This window comes from Muscardinus avellanarius, assembly GCF_963383645.1.
Source record: "Muscardinus avellanarius genome assembly, chromosome: 6".
NCBI classification, from domain to species: domain Eukaryota; kingdom Metazoa; phylum Chordata; class Mammalia; order Rodentia; family Gliridae; genus Muscardinus; species Muscardinus avellanarius.
The window spans coordinates 73,607,729-73,632,933 of record NC_137791.1 but is presented as its reverse complement, the minus strand read 5'-3'; the positions used below and the strand labels follow the sequence as shown (position 1 = coordinate 73,632,933).

At 40.8% G+C, this 25,205-nt stretch overlaps 1 protein-coding gene across 1 annotated transcript in view; it reads right to left on the bottom strand.

Moving 5' to 3' along the window:
• ANTXR2 (ANTXR cell adhesion molecule 2) overlaps positions 1-25,205 on the bottom strand; it is a gene marked incomplete at both ends in the record, with an annotated part of 158,353 nt that overhangs the window by 76,924 nt on the left and 56,224 nt on the right. Inside the window, 2 exons of the mRNA XM_080697110.1 lie at positions 9,662-9,757; positions 24,404-24,482. Of these exons, the coding sequence (XP_080553236.1) occupies positions 9,662-9,757; positions 24,404-24,482 (175 nt within the window). The remainder of the gene's footprint in view (positions 1-9,661; positions 9,758-24,403; positions 24,483-25,205) is intronic.

Here is a 25,205-nt window from a genome sequence, read left to right as displayed (position 1 = left end):
ATGGGCCCCAGTAGCTATATTGAAACACATAAGATTCAAAGGACTTCAATTTTATTGAAATGTAATGACCTTAATGGTAAAATAAAGAAATAAATCTGTCCTATAGAAATATACATACTTCTTTATTAATTCATTTAATAGTGAGATCTAGTAATAGGTCTACTAACTATAATAACTTTGTGTGTGTGTGTGTGTGTGTGTGTGTGTGTGTGTGTGTGGTACTGGGGATGGAACCCAGGGGCTTTCTACCTCTGAGCTATACTCCCAGACCTATTTTTATATTTTATTAGAAGCAGGGTCTCACTAAGTTGCTGAGAGCCTCACTAAATAGCTGAGGCTTGCTTCGAACCTGTGCAATCCTCCTGTCTCTGCCTCCCAAGCGCTGGAATTACAAGTGTGCACCACCACGCCTGGCTAATTATCATAACTTTGAAGTAGTGATATAGGTAAAATATATTTCAAAAATATATGAACTATAAGAGCTGGGCAGGGTGGCGCATACTTGTAATCCCAGCATTTGAGAGCCTGAGATAGGAAGATAGTGGTTCATGGACAGCCTCAGCTATTTAGTGAGGCCCTTTGCAACTCTTAGTGAGACCCTGTTTCAAAATAAAGAATAAAAAATAGGGCTGGGGGTGAAGCTCAGAGGTAGAATGACCCTGGATACCATCCCCAGTACCGCAAAAAAAAAAAGAAAAAAAAATTAAAAATATATGCACTATAAATGGGTATCTGTAGGATATCTGTGGTTACTGTTGGTAACAAATTCTTCAGAATTAATAATACTTTTTCAGACAATGGCCTACATTCATGAATGAAGGAAATGATGCATTTCAGTCAGAAGTAAAAATAAAGATATTTCTTTCCATACAAGTTCATAATCTTCCAGTTATAAACCCCTATGTGATATGTGAAGCAGCAATTATACAAAATTTAAATTGCTCTACTTCAGAGTTTTATTACAAATGAGAAGTTCTTAGGTAGTTGTATCTTAGTTTTTATTAGCTAGGACTTCAAATGCCATCTTTCTTACTGTGTGTGTATATATGTATATATATTATAAGTGACAAATTTTAAGTGAAATCAGTGAAAATCATACAAAGACCTCAGATAGAATAACAAATTCCTTTGAATATAGCATTTCCCATATTTAACATAATTTTTATTATGATGAGCAACAAGTATTCTATTTTTTCTTTTTTCTTTTTTTTTTTTTGCAGTACTAGGGATGGAACCCAGGGGCATTCTACCTCCCAGCTACACCCCCAGCCCTATTTTTTATTCTTTATTTTGAAACAGGGTCTCAGTAAGTTGCAAAGGGCCTCACTAAGTATCTGAGGCTGTCCATGAACAAGTATCCTCCGGTCTCAGCCTCCCCAATGCTGGGATTACAAGCGTGCGCCACCATGCCCGGCTCAAGTATTTTATTTTGAAGTCAACTTCCAGGTTAAGAGATACCAAGTTTCTGAATTTTAAGAATTGATACAGTTCAGGAAGATGCATCTAATAACAAATATTTATTGTACAACATGCCAGATTTACGATAGATAACAATAGATAAAACACATGCTGTACCTCCCTTCATCAAACTACTGATCCATAAGAGGAGAGAGCCTTTAAGCAAATAACAATGTTAAGTATTTATTATACTTTTATTCAAGTATCTCAAAAAGATACTATTTTTTATACCAAGTATATGTACTATAATTTTAATATAAAATACGCTCGAATGAATGTTTCTATTTTCATTTGTTTCTTGTTTCCTGGTACCAAACTAGTACAACTAACCAGGTACATGTGGTGGTTTCACGGACTGGAACATGTTACAGCTTCTTTGTTTTTCTCATCAGGGTAAAAATGTCAGTCTTCAGCTTTCAAGAGACTTACTGGTTTGATATCTAAATACTAAAGAAATTGCACTAGCTTTTTGTCACAAGTACTATCACCCTAAGAATGCTGTTAACAGAGCCCTATTGTCAAATGAGTCCAATAACACATATGCCTTGATTACTCTAGAAAATTTCATCCAGAAATTTTTTTTTCATCCAGAAATTCCTGGTCACTCTGAATGATTCATTTCTACTCAGTATATAAAGGATGATTACAATTCTACTTACTAAATCAAGAATTATGCATACCTACTTGACAATTACCCAAAATAAAACAAAAGTGTTACTCTAATTGTAATTTCCCAAATCCACACCCCTAAGCAGATTAGTTTCTTATTCCTGTTCTAATAAATTATCAAAGCCTAGTGGTTTAAAGCACAGATTTTTTTTTTTTTCTTTCAATCCTGGAAGTCTGGAGTCTGACCTGGTCTTCAGGGTTAAGGAGGCACTGACAGAGCTGGCCCTTCTGCAAGCTCTAGGGGTGAATCTGCTTTTTGCTTCCTCCAGGTACTGCTCATGCCAGCTTTCCTTGGCTTGTGGCCGCATCTCTCCCATCTCTGCTTCCATGGACTCTTTGCCCTCTCTCCTCTGTTATCTAATTTCTCAGTCCCTCCTACAGGATCTGTCATTTGCATTTAGGGCCTACCTACATCATCCTAGAAAACCTCTCCATCTCAACATCTGTAATTGAATCACATCTGCAAAGCCCCCGTTACTATATTAAGTAGCGTTCACAGGTTCCAGAGAGTAAGGTCTGGATATCTTTGTTCATCTCACAGAGGCTTTTTCAAACCGACTGACCTTGGGAGATGTACCCCTCGGCCCACTCCTTCCCCTTGGGGAGAGTTGTCACTTTTGAAAACCTGAAACTACTGCACCAGAACCTTCCTATTGACACAGAAAGGCTTCCTTCTGCTATCGAAGCAAAAAAGAAAAGAATAAGAAGCCGGGCATGGTGGCACACACTTGTAATCCCTGTGCTTGGAAAGCAGAAGCAGGAGGATCCCACAGCCAGCCGTTCGAAGCCAGCCATGCTGGCTTAAGGGACCCTGTTTCCAAATAAAATATAACATAAGTCTAGGATTGTAGCCTGGAGGTAGAAAGGTTTCATCCCTAGTACCACTGAATAAATAAATAAGAATAAAAATAGCCCAAAAGCCTGAGAAGCACTGTCTAAAACATAAGTAAACATTGTCACCACCGAGTCTTTGATTTGATACGTATAAAACGTTAATCTCTGGACAATGAGTGAATCAACAGTTTTATAATATGGTTCGATATTCAGTATTTCATAAAATATGAAATGACTGAATAATATGAGGCTTCTGTTTATAATTTTTTCAATCTTTCAGTCTTGCTAAGAACTCCTGAGTATATGATACGGAGGTAAGAGAGCTAACACATTCTAAGTGTACCTGAGAACAGATACTTTAAGCTGTTTGGTCATGTTTCAATTTGAAAGATTAGATGTAAATGTTTGCTACTAGTACTTAAAAATATATTCTAACAAAAAGAAATGTGTATGACACCAAGCTGAAATAAATGCATTTTGTTTTCCATTAAACTGTTCTATTACTGGTATTGATACATAAGGTCAATGGATACTGCTAAGAACTACTTAACAGGCCACATTCTAAGTTTGGCATTGCACAAATATATTCTCTAAAAGGAGCAAAAATAAAATGAATGCCTTGGAGTTGAACTGCAACACCCTTTGAATTACTCGAGATCCTTCGCACAAGGTTACGGCCTTACTCCCCACTTCTGTTCATATGTCCTCCTCATTTTCCTCTAGCTCACTTCCCTCCAGTTTAAGATTACAACTATCTATACTTTGTTTGAAATACTCTATCTGCTCTTGGATTGGGGATATGGATCAGCAGTAGAGCACTTGCCTAGCATAAACAAGGCTTTGGGTTATGTACGCATCCCCCCACCCTTCAAAAACAGAAAGACCCCAAAAGATAGAAATTATTTGCCATATCTAAGGCCCACAATCTGCCACTGACTTTTCACTTCAACTGTTGATAAAACTCAGCTGGACACAGTCTTCATCTACACTAGGACCAACCCTCAGCACTACTGTACCACAGGCAAAGCTCCTTTCAAAAGATTCTACTGATTGAATCTCCCTGGTGGCTTCTCATGGTCTCTGGGATGGGTTCAGACTTGCTAGGAAACAAGAGGCCAACCTTCACCCTGTTCTTGTCAAAACCAAAATTCTCTTTCACTCAAAGTCTAAACTGAGCACCTCTCCAAACATGCCAGAATAACTCAGAATCTCACACACTTCATCAAAGTGTCTTTCAGCAACTGCTACTGTCTTATCCATCATTGAAAGTGAGGAGATAGAAAGGAAATAGGCAGATAGGGAAAAGGCCTTGGTAGAAAAAAGCTAATATCCTGAGTTTCCTGAGGGGCGACAAATGCCTGAAATTCCAAAGGCTCAGGAGATGAGAAGGCCAGAGCTTCACAAAGCCATCCTGAGTTTCCTAATCAACAAACCCACCTAGCAAGTCTGGCATTCCTGAAAGGAGACCCTTCAAAGGACTTGCAAATGCCCTATGCAAATTCTCCTTGGAATCTCAAAAGTCACCCTAACCACAAACGGACTTGCAAGCAGTCATGCATCAGCCAGTCAGATGGCAAAAGCGGGGCACTTTCCCGCTCGGGACCCCCTCCCCTTTTGGGGAGCTGTTCTCTCTCTCGAAGGTCGTGTTGGCCCTGAGAGAAGGCAGAGTGCATCTGAGGGCACGTGGCTCGGGCCACTCTCGAGTAGTGACCTGAAGGCCTCTGCTGGACATCATGGCTGACCAGGCCCCTAGGGGTGACCTGTACCTCTTTTCTGGCAGATTGCGTGGACTCTGGGAGAAAGTAGTTTGCAACTGATGGGCACTTGGCTCGGGCGACACTCGGGTAGTGACCCTGAAGGCAGCTACTGGACCCCGGAGTCCCGACCGCCCCTATGGGGTATTCGGCCACTTTTCTCTATTTCCCTCTGGCAGATCGTGCGGACTCTGGAAGAAAGCAGCCTGCACCTGAAGGCAATTCGGCTTGGGCTACTCTCAAGTATTGTCCTGAAGGCAGCTACTGGACCCAGAGTTCCAGCCCCTTTTGGGGTGTTCAGCCACCCTTGCCCCATTCCCTGCTGCTTCCAATAAACCTTTTACTCCCCTTCCTGAGGTCTGCGGGTGTCATTCTTCGCTTTCCGTAGACAAGAACTCGCTGGGGTTTTCTCGCAAGAAACCCCCTTTTCAAAAGTTCAGTTGGCGTCATTGACTCAGTCATGATGAGGAGATAGAAAGGAAATAGGCAGATAGGGAAAAGGCCTTGGTAGAAAAAAGCTAATTTCCTGAGTTCCCTGAGGGGCAACAAATGCCTGAAACTCCAAAGGCTCAGAGATAAGAAGACCAGAGCTTCAGAAAGCCATCCTGAGTTTCCTGAGAGACAACAGATACCTGAAACTCTAAAGGTTCAGAGATAAGAAGGTCAAAGCTTCACAAGGCCATCCTGAGTTTCCTAATCAACAAACCCACCAAGCAAGTCTGGCATTCCTGAAAGGAGACCCTTCAAAGAACTTGCAAATATCCTATGCAAATTATCCTTGGAGTCACCCTAACCACAAACGGACTTGCAAGCGGTCAGGCATCAGCCAGTCAGATGATCAGCCAGTCAGATGGCAAAAGCGGGGCACTTTCCCACTCAGGACCCTCTCCCCTTTTGGGGAGCTGTTCTCTCTCTCTCGCAGGTCGTGTTGGCCCTGAGAGAAGGCAGAGTGCATCTGAGGGCACGTGGCTCGGGCGACTCTTGAGTAGTGACCTAAAGGCCTCTGCTGGACATCATGGCTGACCAGGCCCCTAGGGGTGACCTGTACCTCTTTTCTGGCAGATCGCGTGGACTCTGGGAGAAAGTAGTTTGCAACTGATGGGCACTTGGCTCGGGCGACACTCGGGTAGTGACCCTGAAGGCAGCTACTGGACCCCGGAGTTCCGACCGCCCCTATGGGGTGTTCGGCCACTTTTCTCTATTCCCTTCTGGCAGATCGTGCGGACTCCGGAAGAAAGCAGCCTGCACCTGAAGGCAATTGGCTTGGGCTACTCTCAAGTATTGTACTGAAGGCAGCTGCTGGACCCAGAGTTCCAGACCCTTTGGGGGTGTTCAGCCACCCTTACCCCATTCCCCCATTCCCTGCTGCTTCCAATAAACCTTTACTCCCCTTCCTGAGGTCTGCGGGTGTCATTCTTCGCTCTCCGTAGACAAGAACTCGCCGGGGTTTTCTCGCAAGAAACCCCCGTTTCATTTATTCTCTGAAACACTCCATTACTGCACTTACTGGTCTTCACACATGTTGGGGTCAGGCACTCAATACCCTCCATTCACACCCACCCACACTTCTCTGTTTCCATATTAAAATGTAAATTTCCATATCATATCATAGGCATTTTTATACTCCAATGTAATGGATTGGATCTGGGGCATCCCTCAGCCCTCATGGAAACGGGTGGCAGTGTTGGAAGTGGGGCTTGGTTGCAACCTTAACAAATTGTAATGGATTTATCTGGGTGGTGGTCCAGGCCAATAGGGTGTGGCTGGAGAAGGTGGGTCCCGGGGCCTTTAGCCTTAGGGATTATAAATGGTTCCTCCTCTCCTCTCTCTGTCTCTGTCTGTCTGTCTGTCTGTCTGTCTGTCTCTCTCTCTCTCTCTATCCTCTCTCTCTCTTACTTCCGGCCTCCATGATGTGAGGATCGCAGCCTGTGTGCTTCCTTTCTCTACTTCCTGTCATCATGCTCTGAGATTCAAGGTCCCCAACCTCACATGGACTAAAACCATGAGCAAAAACATCGTTCTTCTTCTAAGTGATGTACCAGTATCGGGAATGGCCTAGGAAGATTTGAGAAAGCTCTAATGATTAATATATTTCAAAAATTGGTGAAAGGACTTGGTTTCTGTCAAAAAAAGCAGGCAACTATTCCAATGTAAATTAACCTAGTTAAAGGTAATTAGCAAGTGTATAGGAGAGGAGAACTAGGATTTCCTCATCCTCATTCTAAAGACAGGTTTACATAATAATTGGGTAATCTAGTTAGGATGGGAGGAGCTGGGTCAACCTTGACCTTCATGAAAGGAGACACCTTGCGGGAGGAACCTTACAGAGACATTTACTACTCAGAATTACGTGAACAAGATGGAGAACATGTGTATAAAAAAAGTCTGGTACACGTGTTGTATCTTTGGTGAATTTGTTCGAACTACCCCCCCCCCCCGTGCCATTTCTGAATAGCATGGGGCTGTAACTGTCTTCTGTATTTCTATCTTTTTAATAAACTTCTTTAAATCTTCAGCAAGAGTCCAGGCTAATGTGTATTTATCCTTAGCTCAGTATAAGAACCCGCAGCTTTTTTGTTTTGGGTTTTTTTGTGTTTTGAGGGAAATTGTATCCGGAACCCTAATGGGTCCTTGGGGACAGTTTCCCCCAAACCATAACATATTTTTAAACCATAACAAGTGACATGGTCAGTTCTTTGGATACGGCTGTGAAAATGCCAATACACCCAGTTTCTAGCACAGTAATTAACATCTCCTAGATAATCAACACATATTTACCAAGAGCTTAATATAGAATTTTGCCTTCACTTTCTTCCTGCTTTAAAACCTACTTTAGAAAACATTTCCTATGATTCATTTATACTTAGGTATAAACCTAAGTTTACGCTCAGGAATAGCTGCTTTTAAATCTATATTTGTAAATATAAAATAAAGGTAGTTTTCTCAAAATTATTAAGCACTCATAATGTTTCTGAAGACAGGAAACCTTTCTGACATCCTATCATACCAAAAAAAGGGACCTCTCTATGCCTTGCATAAGGAAAATTCCATGATTTGTAAACTGTGAAGTTATAATTTGTAAATTTATATTCTCAGAGTTAGAATGGACCTCATCTCACCACCTAATGATTGGGTTTCTTCTATAATATCCACAATGATGGTCAAAACCTATATTTGAGAACATCTAACAGCCTCCCAGAGAGGCCCATTTCAATTTCTTTTCATGTGTCTTTAAAAAATAATACACATTCACACTTTTGAGGCCTCTGGTCAATAGGAAATGAAACTGCAAGTTAATGAAGAAAGAAAAACCACCACCCTAAAGCTTAAATTAAAAAACCAAGGAGCACAAATCACATCGGGGCACCTTTTTGCTTTTTAATTTGAATCTCAAGAATGCTAGTCACCCTACAATAGCCATATTCAGGATAATCAAGATTACAACAGGAAACTGTTTGAGCATAAACTGCTATGGCAGGAAACTGATTAGTTCAGCAAAGAGACAGGATGCTTCTTGTCTCTACTGTTGTCTGAGTTAATCCTATGCCTCCTCCATAGGCCACATGCTCTGAGATAAAGGATTATAAAGTTGCATCATGAAAGCAGACTGAAGTAAAATTAATAATAAATGTAGGGGTACTATAAAGCACTGCCTGAAATTGCAAAGAAGCTGAAATCAGTCAGCTCAGGTGTGGGGGAGGGAGAGGAAGTCTAATAATGCCATGTAAAACGCGACCAGGATCTACAGAATAGAAAGTTCTATAACAATGTGTTTGTAATAAAGGAGCACTCTCAAAATAAGTGATAGGCATGCTTTGAAAGAAGACTCTCTTGGGATATTCTTTTCTAGGAACCCTGAGCAATCTAACTTGGATTGCCTGAAAAGTAGTGAAATGTATTACTTCACACATCACCCTGTATAGGCGGAAAAAAGAATGCTTCCACAAAGGTGTCCACAGCATAATTCCCTGACACAATGAATAAATTACTTCTTGCAGCAAAAGGGGTTTCTGCAGATGTGATTAAGATTAAGGATCAGGAGATGGGCATGATTTTGGATTACCCAAGTAGGTCCAACCAAATCACATGGTTTCTTCAATTTGAAGAGCCCCTTCTCAGAAGGTTCCACAGTCAAAAGGAGATGTGAGTACAGAATGATCAAGGAGATAAGATTGGTGCCACTGAAGATAAAAGAGGCCAGGAGGCACAGAAGTGGATGGGCCACTGAAGCTGGCAAAAAACTATCCCCCTAGAGCTTCAGAAAGGAATGCAGCCCTGCTGACATTCTTCTGCCCAGATAAGAGCAGTGAGACCACACACCAGAGCAACTCTCAGATAATAGATTTGTGTTGAGTTAGGCCACCAACCTTGTGACAACTTGTCACATCAGCAATAAAAGAACTAACATCAGCCCATATTCTTTCACAGGCTTTACATAAACATAAAATGTGACACAAATTGAAAGAAAAAGTGATCATTTAACAGACACCCTAACATTTGCACTTCACTTATTTCTAAAATTATTTTAACCGGCAATAAAAAAAAAAAAACCTCGAAATACTATATTCTTCAAAGAGGAAATAAAATATTCAATATGCACTTTTTAAAACACTTGAAAGATTATCAATGCTCTCAATAAATCCAACAAGAAAAAAAATTAATTTACTTGAATTTTTTTGGTATCCCAAGCATTTGGTATCCCCTACATTTCAGAATGCTTTTTCCCACAAACCTGATTTTGAAGCACTTTTTAGATGAAATTTTATAATAGACATTGACGTGCGTGTTATTTAGAATTTATTAAAGTAGTGAAATGATTAAAATTCAAGTTACTAGTTGAATCTTTGTTGAGTAACATGGCACTCATTCATGTTCCATCCCTTACTTTACATCTTACTGATTAAAAATAAATAAAACGAGTAGAGATGCGAATTTGCTTTACTCACCACTTTGCAGCAAAGGGGCCAAAACCACCACATCAAACCGATACCCAAGAGTAACAATAACACCAAAATAGCAATGATGGCTGCAATCCCGTTAGACTAAAGTAGACAAAAGAAAACACAAAGCAGTCAGCAAAGCTTAGGGTCAGATCCCACATGTATTTTTCCTTAAAGAAATACTAGGAAACAATACAAAAAGCATAAGATCAAACTAGATTTTAACTATATTCCTTTAAATTATTTAAATTATATAAATTATTTTATATTGTATTTAATATATATTAGGCTATATTTCAAAGTGCTGCAGACTGTTTTAAATATGTCTTAAAGAAATGGAGGAAAAATCACTATTTAGGGTTAGACAAATGACCCATATCTTTTGTGACTAGCTTAGGATTATTCTGAGTCAAGAATAATTACCCAAGGCAGAATTTTTCCAGACTCTAAGATGATGGAATACCATTTACTCTATATACTTAAATGATAAGGCAAGATGCATATTTTAAAATCACTAGTAGACAATAAATGAACAGCTCTTATTGGCAAATGCATATACACATCAGTGCAAAGATGAAATCTCACAGATTTGTGTCTCAAATGATCTCTGTGGCCTAAGTTATTGCCTGCATAAGAACCACACCAGTGTCCTCTCACTTCCTGAGAGCTTAGTGAAGAGATAGAAAGGAAATAGGCAGATAGGGAAGAGGCCTCCGTAGAAAAAAAGTCAATTTCCTGAGGGGCGAGGAATACCAACTTCCAAGGCTCAGGGATAAGAACAAGGCTCAGAGATAAGAATGACCAAAAGCTTCACAAAACCATCTGTTTACTAATCAACACACCCAGGAGACATCACTGGAGCAAGTCTGACACTCCTACTGAAAGGAGACTCTTCAAAGGACATGCAAATTCTGAGAGCTGCTTCCCAGAATTCCCAGGATCCCAAACTCCCCACAACCAACAGAGGACACACAGACATCTATAAAACCTTAGACCAGCCACCAGGACGGGTTTTTCCCTCTCAGGAAACCCCTCCCCTTGGGCTCTTCTCTTCTCTTCTCTTCTCTTCTCTTCTCTTCTCTTCTCTTCTCTTCTCTTCTCTTCTCTTCTCTTCTCTTCTCTCTCTCTCTCTCTCTCTCTCTCTCTCTCTCTCTCAGGTCGCGTTAGCCTTGAGAGAAGGTGGAGTGCAACTGACAGCCATGTGGCCTGAGCTACACTCGGGTAATGACCTGAAGGCCTCTGCTGGACATCAAGGCTGACCAGGGCCCCTAGGGGTGACCTGCACCTCTTTTCTGGCAGATCGCATGGACTTTGGGAGAAAGCAGCTTGCAACTGAAGGCATTCGGTTTGGGCTACTCTCAAGTATTGTCCTGAAGGCAGCTGCTGGACTCCAGAGTTCTGGAAGCCCCTTTGGGGTATTTGGCCACTTTTCCCTATTCCCTGCTGCTTCCAATAAACCATTTATTCCCCTTCCTGCGGTCTGAGGGTGTCATTCTTCGCTCACCGTAGACAAGAACCCGGTAAGGAAATGCCAAGTTTCTTCTCAAGAAACTGTTTCATCTTTGATGAAACACCGGGTTTCTTCTCAAGAAACCCCCTGTTTCATCTTGGGGGCTCAGAAGAAAACCCCCATTTCATTAGTTCCTCTGGCCGTCAGGTTCCTGCTCTTGGCTCTGCCTCTAACCCCCTCGTCCTAACAACCACTTATTTATCCTATAGGGTCTAAGTCACTTCCTCAGGAAAGCTTTCTCTGGCTAAACATGCCCCTCCTAATTGTACAACTCATACTTTTCTATATTTTAATCTTTAGCAATTTTCACAATGCAACTTATTAATGATGAGATTTATGATTTTTTTGTTTCATTTCTCTTGTCTGCTGTAATTCATTATGAGTCACAGCTAGTCTAATCGACTTACCACTGTATACACTCCATACCTTGCATTTAAAAACTATCTACTGAAATAAGGAACTCCAAAGAATTAAAACTGCAACAGAAGAGTGAAAATATCTTTACTTTATGAATATAAGTTTTAGTATAAGTCAGTTTTCCAGAAAGAAAAGAACAGTATTTCTTCCAAACTTTCCAGTCTCTGGGATTCCTAGTAACAGGTTTTTCATGGTGTTTTTTGTTTTTTGTTTTTGTTTTAAGAAAAAGAATTCAGGGAAGAATAAAAAGAAAAGGGGAGAACTATTTTAAGGAAAATTTCAAGCAAATAACTAAGTGTTCTGTTATTAAACATACATCAGGTACTTAGGAAAATACCCAAACTGCATCCTTCCATACAGAACTGTAAATAGTTATGAATGAATTAAGTGACTTTACCCAGACATAATTACTTAAGGTATAAAATATAGGTAAAGAAGAATATAAACAGGATCACCACAAAAATAGATGAAAAAGTAAAATGTCAAATGTGTAAGTTCTTGATCTCACCTTCAAAAATAAAGTGTTGTGAAGTTACCCCTGACGCTTGTCTGTCCATGTGCAGGGAATAAAGCATTCCTGCGCCTGGGTCTTCTTCCGTTGAGGACTCAGGTACAGCATACACAGACACGGCTATTTGGCTGTGTTACACAACTTTCAAATGAGTTCTATGGACATTTGGTTCCCCCTTTTCTTAGAATTTACACTTTGTGTTCAGAAATAAGGACATGCAATTAGAGGCTATGAATCTGCTAAATTGTAGTGGTTAGTTTGTTCTTTCTATGTGTGTGTCATGAACAGGAAATTCAGAAAATTGTGCTGACACTCAGAATACAAAGTAGATGGGTGGCCTTGATAATTACTTCTTTTTGTGGTACTAGATATGGAACCCAGGGACATTCTATTTCTGAGCTACACTCCCAGTCCTATTTTTTATTCTTAATTTTGAAACAGGGTCTCACTGAGTTGCAAAGGGCCTCATTAAGTAGCTGAGGCTGGCCTTGAACCTTGATCCTCCTGTCTCAGCCTCCGGAATGCTGGGATTACAAGAGCACACCACCATGCCCGGCTGATAATTACTTATAATTCTTTATCTTTTTTCTCAAAATAAATTGACTTTATTAGTAATATTGCCCAAAACACTATCCAAATCCAGATGCAAATATACATTTATTAAGATAGTTATCACCTCTACTGATTTGAAAGACTTATTTAAAATTTTTTAATCTAAAATATACACATTCTGAAACCCTACAAATCTAAACTTCGTCATATCTAAGACAGGCATGATAGAAAATAGGAAGTACATAATTTAATGCTACCCAACTTGACATCTAAGTCTGAGATAACAGTTCTTGGCTACACCCATCTCAGACATTAGCTCAGTTAACTGGATACAATGGCAGGCTTTTTCATTTCCTTTGATTTAATTTCCAGAGCCACCATGAAAGCAAAGAAGATGACAGTCAAAAAAGGGAAATAATTTCATTGTTCACATAATGTCATAAACAAATTAAGTTCAAACACATGAACTTCAAGCCTGTGAGCAGATCCTATGCTACAAATCCAGAAGTAGAAGCCAGATAAAAAAGTGAATGAAACCAGATAACATTAAACCCACATCTATCTCATGGGCAGAAACTAGAAACTTCTCAGTTTAGACATGCCTCTCTTTACACATATCTCAGGTCAAAAAGTCCTAGTAGGATTTTGTGTTTGATAAAACACACAAATTTAATTTTTCTTGAACTAAATGGAATTAGTATATTTTACTTAAAGCTAAAAATATTTTTTCATTCATCAAAAAATATTTGATGTCCCCCCAATACTGAGCCTTTAAATGGGCACCAGGGTTACGATGTCAGACAAGTCTTCATGAAGCCCACAGGTTAGAAAAGTAGACCTTAAACAAATAATTATGAGTGTGAGGAGTGTACCCAATAGAAACCTATAATCAAGGGAACTAACCTAGTCTATGGTTCTGAGAGGACCTTCCTGGAGAAAATATATAAATGGATGAAGAAGAGAGTAGAAAAAATTATTGGCTCTTGTAGGAGCCAAATAAAGACCAACACGATGGCTGAAGCATAGAGTTAAAGGGAAAAGAGTAGCACCTGAAGAGACTGAAGCAAAGAAGTCAAACACAAACCTCTGAAAAGCTGTAGATTATCACAGAGAGAACTGACCACTGAACCATTGGTTGAATCAGTGGCCATTTGTTGGCTGATCATCCCATCTACCCTTGTTACATGAATTCTTTCTAAAAATACTTCTGCCCTAGTAGCATTTTCAGATGTCTCCGAAGACTGGAGTATGAAAGTTAACTGAGGAATCCAGCCTGAAACAATACCCACATGTCAGTCAAGCTATGAAGCTCTCTTAAGAATTATCTAGGGCTGGGTGTGGTGGCACACGCTTGCAATCCCCACGCTTGGGAGGTGGAGACAGGAAGATCGTGCAGGTTTGGAGCCAGCCTCGCTGGCTTACAGGATCCTGTTTCCAAATAAAAAATATAAAAATGGGTCTAGGAGTGCAGCCTGCAGGAAGAAGGGTTTCCAAGAGCCCCAGTACTACCAAAACAAAAAATAAAAGAAAATAATTCTCTAGGGACATAAAAGGACCTTGAGCCTGATATTAGGGTAGAAGGAACCTATTTTCTATTGATACTAGCACATTATGATTTTAAAGTTCATCTGCATTTAATTTTTTTCATTAAAAGAAAGTTATACAGTCAAGACCCCTGGAGAAACCGGGCCCAGTAAGACGCTGGGTTCTGGGCGGGGGTCGCGCGCGGGGCACGCCAGATGGGGCCCGGGTCACGGGACTCTGGGCCCCAGGCTGAACTGCGAGTAGCACGCCAGACCCCTGGAGAAACCGGGCCCAGTAAGACGCTGGGTTCTGGGCAGGGGTCGCGCGCAGGGCACGCCAGCTGGGGCCCGGGTCGCGGGACTCTGGGCCCCGGGCCGAACTGCGAGTAGCACGCCAGACCCCTGGAGAAACCGGGCCCAGAACAGAAAAAGATAAAGAAAAATATCGGAGAGGAGGTAAGAAAGCCGTTATGGATGCCAGGACACTGGAGATGCAGACAAAACTTATCTAAATGCACTGGAACTTATGGAAAAATTCGCTGTGAAAGAGGACTGCTATTTCTCTATATTGTTAAGAATCTCAGACATCACATATAAGGAGAGAGTTTAGCGGAGACCAAGGAGAAATGCGGTGTTGAAAGAGTTCTCCACGATGGTGGTGGAGACTTGTATTCAGGAGAAGCAGAAACCGGATCTTACCAACTTTATTTTTTTGGAGAAATTACACCAAATGTCGAATGCTACCATCACGCATGCTTAGGAACACTGGACAACATTCAGAGTGGAAAAAGAGCCTGGGAAGGATTTGAAACGGTGGAGGCAGTGGCAATGCCAGTGGCCAATACTCAGGGGAGGCAGAGATCTGATACATTACACCTGGAACCTTTGAAATAATAACCACAGAGACAGTGATCGGAACCTGCTGAGGGGTTAGGCGGGCGCCGGGGCCAGTGGCCTACATCGGAGCTTGCTGTGAGGCAAGGCCACTACTGAGGCCTCCGTGGCCGGGATTGGAACCTGCAGAGGGGTTAGACTGATGCTGAGGCCAGCGAGGCCGGCATTGGAGCCTGCCATGAGGCAAGGCTTGTGCTAGGGCCTCTGAGGTCGGGTCCGGAACTTGCTGAGGGGTTAAGCCGGTGCTGGGGTCAGCGAGGCTGGCATCGGAGCCTGCCGTGAGGCAAAGCCAGTGCTGGGGCCCCCGAGGACGGGACCAGAACTTGCTGAGGGGTTAGGCCGGTGCTGGGGCCAGCGGGGCTGGCATCAGAGCCTGCCATGAGGCAAGGCCGGTACTGGGGCCTCCGAGGTCAGGATAAGAGCCTGCCCAGGAGTTAGGCCGGTGCTGGGGCCAGTGTGGCCGGCATCGGAGCCTGCCGTGAGGCAAGGCCGGTGCTGGGGCCTCCGAGGCCGGGATAAGAGCCTGCCGAGGGGTGAAGCCGATGCTGGGGCCAGCAAGGCCGGCATTGGAGCCTGCCGTGAGGCAAGGCCGGTGCTGAGGCCTCCGTGGCTGGGATTGGAGCCTGCCTTGAGGCAAGGCCGGTACTGGGGCCTCCGAGGTCAGGATAAGAGCCTGCCGAGGGGTTAGGCCGGTGCTGGGGCCAGTGAGGCTGGCATTGGAGCCTGCCGTGAGGCAAGGCCGCTACTGGGACATCCAAGGCCGGGATAAGAGCAAGGCCGGCATCGGAGCCTGCCGTGAGGCGAGGCCAGCATCGGAGCCTGCCGTGAGACGTGGCCAGTGCTGGGGCCTCCTAACCCGGGAACGGAACCTGCTGAGGGGTTAGGCCGGTGCTGGGGCCTCCGAGGCCGGGATTGGAATCCTGCCAAGGGGTTAGGCTGGTGCAGGGGCCAATGGCCAGCATCGGAGCCTGGCGTGAGTCAAGTTCACTCCTGCGGCCTCCAAGGCCGGGACCAAAGCCAGCTTAGGGGTTAGACCGGTGCAGGGGCCAGCGAGACCAGAACTGGGGCCTCCCATGAGGCAAGGCCGCTGCTTGAGCCAGCGAGGTCTGGATCAGTCCACTGAGTAGCCAGGCCACTACTGGGACCATCAAGAGTGGGATCAGTATTTGCAACGCAGCATGCACAGAGAAATATCGCAGAAAATATAAATCAGACGCTTCTCTTAATCAGCAATAACTAGGAGGAAAAGGGCAACAGGAAGAGGTTGAGCTATAGAAATGGCCCTATAGTGAAGCAACTAATGTGACCAATCAGAGGGTATGTAATACTGGAGGACGGAGCCTCTTTAAAATGCAGGAGGTACATAAACAAATGTATCAAAGTAAATCACCAAAGAAGCGTGCGATGGAGGGAGGGGGAGGGAATGGAATGGGGGCTGGAGGAGGGCTAATTGGATGATGTGTGCTTGTATATCCTCTCAAGTCTTGTACTCCAATGTGATTGATATATGACTACAATGCACCAATTTAAAAAATAAATTAATAAAAAAAATATTCTGTAAAAAAAAAAAAGAAAGTTATACAGTCAAAGACTTTACTTTGCCAAATATAATTCTAAGAGAAGCATAGAATTACAGAAAACAAGTAAAGGTCACTAATGTGTTTGCAAAATCACAAAAGTTTCAAAATTGCATGAATAACATATTATGACCTATTTAGAAAATAATCACAGTAACCATTTTTTAGTAAAACAGGTATAAAAAGAGGTAAATTTGTTTCTACGATTTTGTTTTCATGAATTTAGAATTAAGAAAAGAAAAATAGTTATGAAACAGGTGATGATTTTACTTATTGAATTATTTGAAATATTATACTGGAGTTAATAAACTATGACTTAAGGGCCATATTAAGTTTATCTATTTTATAAGATCCCCCACTTAAGAATGTTTTGTTTACATTTTTTATCACTGAAAAAATATAGAAAATAATATGCTACATTATATTCAAATTTCAGCCACAGGTCTGAATGTTAGACTATGGCTGCTTTTGCACTATAGCAGTAGTTTTTAGTACGTGTGATAGAGACCATTATAGTTTCCAAAGCCTGAAGTATTTACTGTCTGGCCTGTAATAAGAAAAGTTTGCTGACCACTATCTTAGCTAAATCAATTTAATATCTGCTTGAAAAATAAACTGTGCAAGTGTTTTTTTTTATTTTTTATTTTTTGTTTTTTTGGTGGTACTGGGGTTCCTGGAAGCCCTTCTACCTCCAGGCTACACTCCCAGACCTATTTTATATTTTTGAAACAGGGTCTCTTACGCCAGCGCGGCTGGCTTCGAACCTGCGCGATCCTCCTGTCTCTGCCTCCCAAGCGCGGGGATTACAAGCGTGCGCCACCACGCCCGGCCTGTGCAAGTGTTTTTTAAAGGAAGAAAAGAGATTGTGGAACTAGCCAAGTGATTTAACCTTTTAGAACCTCCAGGCTCCAAGCAACCCCTCTCTCTGGTAGAGTAAGAGCTGAAATCAGCAGGTGGTAAGCTCCTTAAGCCATGCACCTCTGAGGATTCTACCTACCTAACAGAAGAAGCACCTTCTAATGTGTTTGCAAAGATGTGCACTAAATATTAAAGGTAGCTTTCTGCTCTCTATCCCACAGTTTTTTTATATGTAAAATTAGCATAAAAGTAATGGGATCCTTTTGGGTTGTGAGTATTAAAGCCAAACAGTGCCTAATGCATGCATAATAATGCTTAGTGCATGTGTGATAGTGTTTAGCACAGTGTCCGGTACATGCTCAGAGAACAGGCTCTTGGTATTTTTATTACAAAAGGATTATAAAGAGCAGTAGTTATGGAGGGAATGACATCTTTTCACTCTATTTTTAAAACAGAGATACATTTCAAAGATTGAGAAGAGATGAAGGGAAATAGCTGTCTAAGTACAAAAACTCCTCAGACTCTCATGTTACATTTCTTAAATCTAGAGATTCCCCACTTTTAAAAGAGGCATACAGCAACTTGAATTCACTCATTTAGCAAATAATTTTGGAGTACCAGCCCTGTGTAATGATCATTTATGAAAAGAAGCAAAGAAAAATTGCAGGCTCCATAGTCCATGACTCAGGGCTGGAGAGCAGGACCCAAAAGTAAACAGGAAATAAAGCTCTTCTCTTCCTGCCCTAATATGACTGTGCCCAGGATGCTCTCAGAGCATGTAATGGAGAATTTCAAACGAACAAATCAATCACTAGGGTAAAGTGTTTTATTTAGTCTGGTTTCCAAATGCCCATGAGAATCAAAAGTATCGTCCCAGGAGGAACAATATAATATCACTGACTGCATTTCACCTAATCTCTAAATCTTAATATGCCCAAAAGACTAAATATTACTTAATTACTTAATTCAGTGCCTGGGCCCTTATCATAATATTATCCACTGTTATCTTCTATTTCAGAGAGAGATTTTATGCACACATTAGTAGGTGTATCTCATGGCTCAAGAATCACTTTCTTTAGTTTTCTTCTTCCCATAATAGGGATTGAAGACGGGAGTAGCAGGATTCTACCTCTGAGCTATACTCCCAGAACTTTTGAAACTGGGTCTTACTAAGTTGCCGAGGCTGTACTCAAACCTTCAATTTTCCTGTCTCGGCCTCCCGATTACTGTAATTATAGGCTTATGACACCACATCCGGCATCAAGCCTCACTTTCTATTCCTATAAAATGGTAATATTACTGCCACATGCCAGAGATATTTGAAGATAAATATAAAACATGGTTAAGTCTAATGAGAAGAAAGAATTTCCCTATGATCATTTACAAATATGATAAAACAAATCACAATATTTACTACCCTGAAATAATTACCATAATATAGATCATCACACAGAAGTCTTGAAACCCCTGCCAAGGCTGAGGGAGGGGGGGAAGGACGTGTCTGGACACTGCTCAGGCCTTTCTCAGTCCTTGCCCTCCCTGGCCTTTCCCAGGTGCCTACTGCTACCCTCTCTGCTGTTGGAACTCCATCTTATTCATCTTCTCTATTTGGTAAGTGTTGGGGTTCTCCCACTTCTTGAGATGTTCCTTATCTTTCACTTCTTCATTTATTCTATCCACCACGATGACCCTGGATATCCCCTTAGACTTATTTAATCTTTAATCAAACCAGATTTCTTCCTGATCCCTGACTGTGAGTCTGGGATTTCCCCTTTCCTAAGAATCTACTTTAGAAAGCCCATAATTGCAAAATCTTTCTGTGCTCTTTGAAATGCTTATAATGCTTTCTTCAAAGCCTCTTGCCACTTTTATAGACCCTAGAGAAAGTCTTTCTCAAGGATGTGGGGGGAGACTTCTTTGAAAAGTAATCAGGGAAGATTGAGCCCTACCTCAGTCACAGAAGCAGGGGAGGAGTCACCTGACTTTAAGTTTAATCACTACCTATTAGGAAGATAGAAAAAGTTTATTTTTCCTTTACATAATATCAATTACAGGTACAGGTGGTCCATAATTTCCCTCACTCCCATTCTTAATAATTCTCCAAGCCAGGCGTGGTGGAGCATGCTTGTAATCCCAGCATTTGGGAGGCGGAGACAGAGGATCACAGATTCATGGACAGCCTCAGCTACTTAGTGAGACCCTGTTTCAAAAAAAAAAAAAAAAGGAAACTCGCCGGGCTTGGCGGCACATACTTGTAGTTATCATTAAGGAGGCTGAGACAGGAGGATCGCGGTTCACTGCCAGCCTCAGTTACTTAGTGAGGCTTCTGCAACTTAGTGAGACCCTGATTTCAAAATAAAGAATAAAATAGGGTAGGGGGTGTAGCTCAGAAGTCAAATCCCCCTGGGTTCTATCCCCAGACCCGCAAAAAAAAAAAAAGAAAGATGGAGAAGGAGGAGAAGGAGAAGGAGAAAGAAGGAGAAGGAGAAGGAGAAGGAGAAGGAGAAGAAGAAGAAGAAGAAGAAGAAGAAGAAGAAGAAGAAGAAGAAGAAGAAGAAGAAGCTGAAAAATAGGGCTGGGAGTGTAACTCAGAGGTAGAATACCCCTGGGTTCCATCCCCAGTACTACAAAAAAAAGAACTCCAGCCCTTTGCTTCAGAGTAATTCCATCATCCGATCTCATTTCCTTCTTGCATTAATTATGAATAAGATCATTCTTGCCTGTTTCACTTAGTCCTGTGTAGCTTGTCTTTGCCACTACATGTTCCTCCTACTTCACAATTCCATTAACTCTTCAAGTCTCCCATCTTCTTTCCCTTTCATATACCTCAACCAAATTTAAACCTGCACATGGATCGCTAATCTTTATGCATCTCTGAGATTTGTGGCTATGTCTACAATTATCCATCTGACATTGGCAACCTTGCTAACTCATCATGTCTACAATGAAATGTCTCTTCATCTCCTGATTCAGCTCTGTCTTTAGATGTTTGAACAGTAGCACCATTCTTCCAACCATCACATCAGTAGATTGGAATCAGCCATTCCTTCCCAAACTAATCATACACTAAAAAAATGTTTTTCTGCCGGGCGTGGTGGCGCACGCTTGTAATCCCAGCATTCGGGAGGCTGAGACCGGAGGATCGCGGTTCGCGGACAGCCTCAGCTACTTAGTGAGGCCCTCTGCAACTCAGTGAGACCCGGTTTCAAAATAAAGAATAAAAAATAGGGCAGGTAGCTCGGAGGTCGAATGTCTCTGGGTTGCATCCCAGACCCACACACAAAAAAAAGTTTTTCTTTTCTTTCCTTTTCTCTTCTTTTCTTCTATTTTTATATTTTTTCCTGTGTGTGTGTGTGTGTGTGTGTGTGTGTGTGTGTGTGTGTGTGTGTGTGGTACTGGGGATTTAACCCAGGGGCATTGGGTTTCTGAGAGTCTTGCTACACTGCTGAGGTTGTCCCCAAACTTGTAATCCTCCTATCTCAGTCATCCAAGTACTGGGATTCCAGCCATGCACTAGCACATCTATCTAATATATTCCTTCATTAATACAATTTCTGTTGTTTCTGGTACTATATATACCACCATAAATAAATTCAGAACCCAAAGCTTTCTGCCTAAATCCTAGCATTCGTTTCTGAAAAGCTTCTTCTGTGCCTTGTTTGCTTTTCATCCTCATTATCTTGCAGACCACCACTAATCTAACCCTCCCAAAATAGAACACTGCACCATCACGTTCAAGTCTGAAGCCTTTAAAAAATACACTGTTATTACTGCGGTCAGCCTTTATGAGAGAAGGGAGATAAGTAGGAGAAAAATAGGAAAAAAAAATCTGAAAAAATGAAGGGCAGGGTAGAGGAAGAAGAAAGATGGGATGAGAATAAGAAATAAAGGAAGGAGTTTGATCCTTAAAAATTACTATAGTTGCCGGGCGTGATGGCAAACTCTTGTAATTCCAGCATTCGGGAGGCTGAGACCAGAGGATCGTGGTTTGAGGACAGCCTCAGCTACTTAGTGAGGCCCTTCACAACTCAGTGAGACCCTGTTTCAAAATAAAGAATAAAAATAGGGCAGGGGCTGTAGCTTGGAGGTCAAACGCCTCTAGGTTCCATCTCCAGACCCGCAAAAAAAAAAAAAAAATTACTATAGCTATGTCACCTGCATCAATGGGTATTTTTAAATTAAAATGGCAAGAAAAAGGTTTTGAATAAAAGGATTCCTTCAAGTCAAATAAATCTAACATCATGAAAAAACACCTTAATCTGTTTTCTTTTTTGTTTCAGTATTGTTATCTCTGCACAGAAGAGTTTGGGGAGTACAGGCCTTTCTCGTGAAATCTTAAACATTGTCTGGCATTTTAGGTTATTGATAAACTGATCTAAATTGTCATTTTTCAACTTTTTCTCCCACTTATTTCCACTCTCACCAGACAGATCTTCTCTCGGTGCCTCAACACATTCCTATCCTGTTTTTTTCCTGTAAAAATGCTCTCCTGTCTTCTCTCCTGTCCTCATCCTGCTCCCATCAAGACCCAGTTTGTCTTGGTTCCTTTGTAAAAATAAAATCTTTTTCTGGTACTCTTTCTTGCTCCCTCCTGAAAGCCACTTTTCTGCAGTGAATACCACGTGGAATCGTGTTGCCTATTTCATTTCATTCATTCGTCAACAACTCCCAAGATTGTCCTTCCAATGTAGACCTCTCTCTAGAACCTCAGATCTGTATATCCACTGAGCTATTTTATACATATCTGTCAACAACAGTACCAAAATGGGACTCCTGGTCCTCTTACAAAAACTGCCTCTACCTGATAAAAATGTATCCTTCCGGCTTCCCAGGCAAAAAAGCATGGAATTATTCTTAAAGCCTTTCTTGCTCTTACATCCTGGGTTGAGTCTGTCTAGGCATCCCATGGATTCCACCTTTAAAATATATTTTAATTAAAACACTTCTCACCATCTCCACTGCTATCACCCCAGTGGGGCTATTCCACTTCTCCTCTGTCTCCTGAATTACTGAAACAGCCCCGCAAAATTGGCCTCAATTTTTTCCACTTTTGCCTCCACCAGTAAAGTCTATTTTCACAAGGCAGCTAGAGTAATCGTTTTAAGACATTGAATCATGTCACCTTTCAGATCTTGACTTCCAGCTTCGCTCAGAAGAAAGCTCAAGTCTGAAATGACACAGGCAACCCCACGAGCTCTGCCCCCTCCACTACTCTCTCCCCCTCGTCTCATGACTTCCAGTCTCCTCCCAGCACACTGGCCACCTGGCTCTTCTTTAAACTTGCTAAATACTATCCTCCTGTCTCAGGCTTCATTCCAACTGCTCTGTCTGCTTGAAACACTTTTCTGTCAGAGGATTTTGGGGGCTTGCTCCTTCACCTCCATCAGTTCTTAGCCTAAATCTCATCTTCTGGATGAGAACATCTGGACTTCCTCATTTGCTATCACTACTTACCCTTTTATATTCTCTCCCCATCCTGACATGGTGTGTTTTTCTGAAATCATCTGACTCTTCAACTACTTTGAATCACATTACCCTCTACTGAGAACAGCAAGACCTAGCTAAGCCTTCCTTATTATCAAGCTAAAACTCCAGATGAGTCATTCAGCCTCAGCACCCCATGGAACTCACATGGAACTAACGCATGGTTAGAAAACAGAAACAAGAGACCTGCTCTCCATTCTGCAGGCAAGAGAAGTGAAAAAGGACAGCTGTAAGTACAGCCTAGAAGGAAAGAGAAAGAACACCATTTCATAAGCTAAGCATTGAAAAACTACACACCACAAATATTTGTAACCTCAGCCAACCACTTCCTGAGAGACGAGAAAATCTAGAAATTGCAACATCCACAAAACTGAATAATTACAAAACACATTACATATCTTTTTGAAAAAAAAAAACTATTATTTTTCAAAATAGGAGAAAGTGTTGATAAAGTCATTCAGGGAGTTCTAACGTGACCTAAGTTTCCATGTGGATGATCCTTTTCCCTGCAGCCCTATTATACAATGAGAAACACAGCCACCTCTACACAGATAGCACAGAGTCAATTTATTTTGTTCATAGAGTAAAGGTCTCTTCTGAGTTCATAGATAAAAATATAAAACCATAAAATTATGAGATATAAAAAAAATTAGGTTTGAATTTTGGTCTTTTGGAAGACAGGAATTTTCCTCCTTTTTATTTTTGTCTATTTATACATTTATTTTTCTTTATTAGTCTTACAAAGAAAAAAGTTCTTAAACGTAATAGCCATGTGGTCAGTTCAGTTTAGCGCTTCTCATTTTTATATTCAACAAGGTAATAACAAAACTCTCTATAAATACACAAAATTAGCTACAAGCAAAAAACTTTTATGAATATATACAGTTCAAAATACCATGTTTTAGGCCATAAAAATTAATAATATGAACTAAAACATAGCTTCAGTGGAGTTTCAAACTAAGAAATGATCAATTTTTAAAATCAAATTTCTTATTCAAATTAGAAAGCACCAACATTTAAAAGACTTCATTAAGACGGACAAAATAATGAAGTCATTCATTAAAATACACTGGTGATTTTAAAAGATGATAAACATCTTAGACACTACATTCAGAACAGAAAAATACTATCAAATTATATATTTAATTTTATTTTAAAAAATGCTTCATTTTTCATTCTCTTGCCTTATCTTGATTTTAAATACACCTTTGAAATTTTATAAATTTCAAAATAAAATATATACTATCTTAAAATTTCTTTAAAAGGGAGCTAAACAACAACAAAACTAATATAAATTTTAATACATTTTTAATGGTGTCCATAGTCATTTGTGCCTCTTTATTATAGTATCAACAATACTAAGCCTCCATAGAATAGTTCTGGTTAAAATTAGTTTTAAAAAATAACTAGCTTTTTACTTACACATTCTGTAGCTGTAATTACTAGAGTGCTTGAGATGACAGATTTTCCTCCATTAAAGCTCACTGAAACATCAAGAGTTCTAAAAAAAATTAAAAATAAAGAGACAATAATTAAAAATAAATTCGTAACTGGAGGTTTGTTGATTTCTATTTCCTTATTAATTCACACTAGCCAGAAATAAAGACTAAAGGTCACAGCATTTAGTTTTTTTATTTCAACCTCTTTCTTACTTGCACATTTACAAAAGGGAAAATTTTAAATGATCTAATTGTTCCATTAATATAAATCAGGAGACAGCAAGATCACAGGTTCTAGGTCTCAGCAAATTAAGGAGATCCTCTTCCAAAATAAGAAAAATCAGAAGGGCTGGGGGTATACTTTGGAGGTAGATTGCCTCTATGCTCAATCTCTAGTAGTACTATTACTAATAATAATAATTATTAAAATAATAATAAATAAAAACAGGGATGGGGGTGTGATTCAGAGGTAGAATACCAGCATACCACTAGATTCAATTCCCAGTACCACAAAATAAAACAGAACAAGAATTAGCATAAATAGGAACATTATAAAACTTTCTAATCCACAGAAATACTGAGATTATTTCAGAGTCACAAAAACCTAAAAAGTGGCAGAATCCTTAGATGCCATTTAGCTTACTTTTCTGTCTCTAGATATTGTACAAGATAATTGTTTATAATACAAAATTGGAAGTAATATACCACTCAAGGATGAAAATATAGAAAAAGTGAAAATAAAAGGAAGAAAGTAAGAAAAAAAGAAAGAGATATGTTTGTTAGGC